The sequence below is a fragment of the Colius striatus genome, chromosome 4 (assembly GCF_028858725.1).
Source record: "Colius striatus isolate bColStr4 chromosome 4, bColStr4.1.hap1, whole genome shotgun sequence".
NCBI classification, from domain to species: domain Eukaryota; kingdom Metazoa; phylum Chordata; class Aves; order Coliiformes; family Coliidae; genus Colius; species Colius striatus.
In genome coordinates this window covers 61,360,161-61,363,372 of record NC_084762.1, presented here as the reverse complement: position 1 = coordinate 61,363,372, position 3,212 = coordinate 61,360,161, and the positions used below count along the sequence as shown (strand labels likewise).

The 3,212-nt window shown below is 59.2% G+C and overlaps 1 protein-coding gene across 1 annotated transcript; it reads right to left on the bottom strand.

Moving 5' to 3' along the window:
* Nucleotides 1-1,658: 1,658 nt before the first annotated feature.
* Nucleotides 1,659-2,950, bottom strand: RRS1 (ribosome biogenesis regulator 1 homolog). Its single transcript, XM_061995522.1, has one exon. It carries the CDS (start codon nucleotides 2,882-2,884, stop codon nucleotides 1,796-1,798), a length of 1,089 nt encoding a protein of 362 aa, XP_061851506.1. The 5' UTR covers nucleotides 2,885-2,950; the 3' UTR covers nucleotides 1,659-1,795.
* Between the last annotated feature and the right edge of the window lie 262 nt (nucleotides 2,951-3,212).

Here is a 3,212-nt window from a genome sequence, read left to right as displayed (position 1 = left end):
CGGCCAGGCCGGGGGCCGAGCCGAGGGCCGAGCCAGCCACAGCGCCTCCTCCTGGGGCAGGCGCCGGCTCCCACTTGCTCCAGTCCCAGAGCTGCCGAAGCCCAAGGACTTGGCAGGGTTGGAGTCCGACCTGTCCTCCCCCTGGTCTTGAAGGCCTGGCCGGCTCCCCCCACCCCGAGGCCGTGAAACCTTCGGCTGCTTGGCAGCGCCAGAAAGCGATAGCACCCCTGGAGCGCCGGCACCTCTGCCCGGGTCGCCTCAGAGCTGCTGGAAAGGCAAGACTTGACCAGGATTTCAGTGCAGAAAGCTCAGCAATAACGTTATCAGCAGCATAAAATAATTACACGTGCCTGTGTACTTGTTGAAAAGAACAGCTGTGTTCTCTAGTTGAGCAGGTACGAGGCATGCCCCATGGAAATAGCAAGAAGATCATAAGACTAGAACATACCTTAAAATTTCCCCACTTGTCCGAGTGCTTTTTGCCTCTACTTTGCATGGCTACTTGCACCAAGGGCTTGGTAGGAGTGGGCTGCACCCACAAGACCATTCCCGCCACCAGCAAGCTGGAAACAGCCCCCAGTGGTACAGACCGCTCAGCATGGTGGCAACAAACATTGAAAAGGCAAAAAACACATCATATACAAGCACTGTAGTCAGTCCATCGAGGCCTAGACCACCCAAAACCATTCAGCTCCAAGACATACATACCGTATCTGTCCTCTGCAGCCACCTTAGACAGAGGTTTTGCTTTTCGATCACACTTGAAGCTGTCATCCTACTAAACTGCTACAGAATGAGAGAACTGCTATAGTCATTCAGGTTTTCAAAAATTTACCTGCAGTGAAATAATGTTATTGGTAACCACTTACAACTTTACTACATGCAAGTTTGAGAACTTAATGTACTTGAGATTGCTGGAACTTCCTTTATCATCCCTTTTACCAAGAATGGCAGCAGAGAACAGCATCCCTCCTGCTAAGCCACACAATGGGACAGCAAATGTGTGGTGTTTTTGTTTAAAGTGTACAGGAGGCACCGCAAAGTTTAAAAGAATAATAAGCTGAGGTCTAACAATTTCCAATCTCTGCTCTCCAACTTTTGAGGAAAGAAAACCACAATTTCTATGAAATGATGGCTGCTAATACAGAGACATGTAGGTTTTAACTTGCTGCTCAATATAAACATTTTTCTGTTGAACGGCTGGCAATTAGCTTTGACTTCTTCTCTTAATCAACAGAACTCTCTAGGAAAATCTCTCAAATTTCTTGGGCTCTGCAATAAATTTTACAGTAAGCTTTCATGTTCCTTTTGTAACCAAACCTAAATCCCACAGAGCTAAGCAGAAGTTGACTTACAGAGCAAGAGCTCCACCGTCAGGCCACTTGCCCAGACCAGACAGCAGAAACCTCGTGCTTCACATCTGTGTCTAACCAGGCTATTGCTTGACTAAAACACAGGTCACAGCTGCAGTCCACTCCCAGTCCCAGTTATCTGAGCAAGGGACAGCTTTGCTCAGCTTCAGTCCTGCCTGGAAATGCTGAAGCAACGTTACCTATCCATCCCAGTGAAACTGGGGCTCCCAACCCTCTTCATGAAACAACAACTACCCATGGATGAAAACACAGGCCTCCCTGACTGAACAGGCTAAACACTGAACATTTTAGAAAGGCTGGAGCATATTTATTGACAAATAGGTATGGGAATAGAGCATCATGTGGGAGGCTGGCAGCAGCAGTCCCTTCCCAGGCCTTGGTGGACATCCCCAGCCCCATACTGTGCACAGTCCCTCTGTTCCTTACGCCTTCTTTCTCCTGCCACCACTGCTGGTGCCGGTGCTGCTGCCAGCAGGCCGCTGCTGCTGCCGCCGGGCTCCGCTCTTCTTGCCGCTGCGGCCCACCCGCTGCTGCCGGCGGCCACGCTTGCCCCGCTGTGACTGCTTCTTGCCCTTGGCGGCAGCCGCCTCGGCTTCCTCCTGCCGCAGCTGCTTGTTGACAGCTCGGGTGATGTCGAGGACGGGCTTCTTGCTGCCCATGTCCCGCAGTAGCTCCAGCTGCCGGCTGCGCTCGGCCGCCAGATTGCCCAGCAGCGGCTCGAAGCGGCGCTTCCTGCCGCCGTTGCGGGACGGCGGCTCTGCCGGCTCCTTGGGCAGCCGGGGCTGGAAGCGGCCGAGCGAGGCGGTGGAGACGCGGGCGACGCGTGCGACGTGGCCCAGCTCCTCCCGGCTCTGGTGGCCGGTGGGATGGAGGGGCGCGGCGGGGCCGGCGGCTCCGGCGCGGTGGGCGCGGGCCAGGTTACGCAGGCGGTTGAGCTCGTTGCGCGCCACCCGCTCCCGCTTCTCTCGCCGCAGCCTGGCGAACTGGTCCTCCTCCGGGTCGGCGCCCGCCGGAACCTCCGCTAGCCAGGCGCGGGCCGGGTCGCCGCCCGCCCGCTTGTAGCCCCAGCGCCGTCGCCACTCCTTGGCCTGCTCGTCCCACACGAGCGAGGTCCGCTTGCGCCGGCGGATGCCCTTCAGCCGCGCGAACTGCTCCCAGCGCGTCGGCGGCCGCGGCCGCGGCGGCGGCTTCTCCCGCGGCAGGCGGAAGGTCGGTTCGGGCAGTCGCGCCACTAGCGGCCCCCCGGCCCCGCCAGCGCGCTCCGCCGGCAGCTCCCAGAGCCTGGTCGCCAGCAGCTGCGTGTTGTCGCGGGCCAGCGCCCGCAGCAGCGCCTCTCGCTGCGGACCGGCCCCGCGCAGCCCTGCCGCCGCCGGCGGGTTGCGGTCCAGCGCCAGCAGGTTGCCCAGGTCGAACTCCAGCTCCAGCTCCTTCTCCACCGTGATGCTCCGCCGCTTCTCCGCCTCCTGCTCCTCGGCGGCCGCCAGCACCTCCTCCACGCGCACGGCCGCCATAGCAGCAGCGGCGGCGGCCGGGCCGCACCGCGCTGCTGCTACACGTGCAGTCCGCTCCCGCCACCGACCCCGGAACGGAAGAGAACAGAAGCCCTTCCGTCCCAGCGCGCCGGAAGCGCGCCGCCGCACTGCCTGCCGGGAGCTGTAGTCCCGCTTGCACCCGCCGCGGGAGGGAGCGCGGGGGCGGTGGAGGGCTGCAGAGGGGTGGCGGATGAGATAAGCAGGTGTTCGTGATGGCAGACCGCCTTTGCTTAGTTAGAGTACAAAGGACGGAAGGAATTACTGAATCATTTTGGTTGGAAAAGACCTTTAAGATCATCAAGTCTGA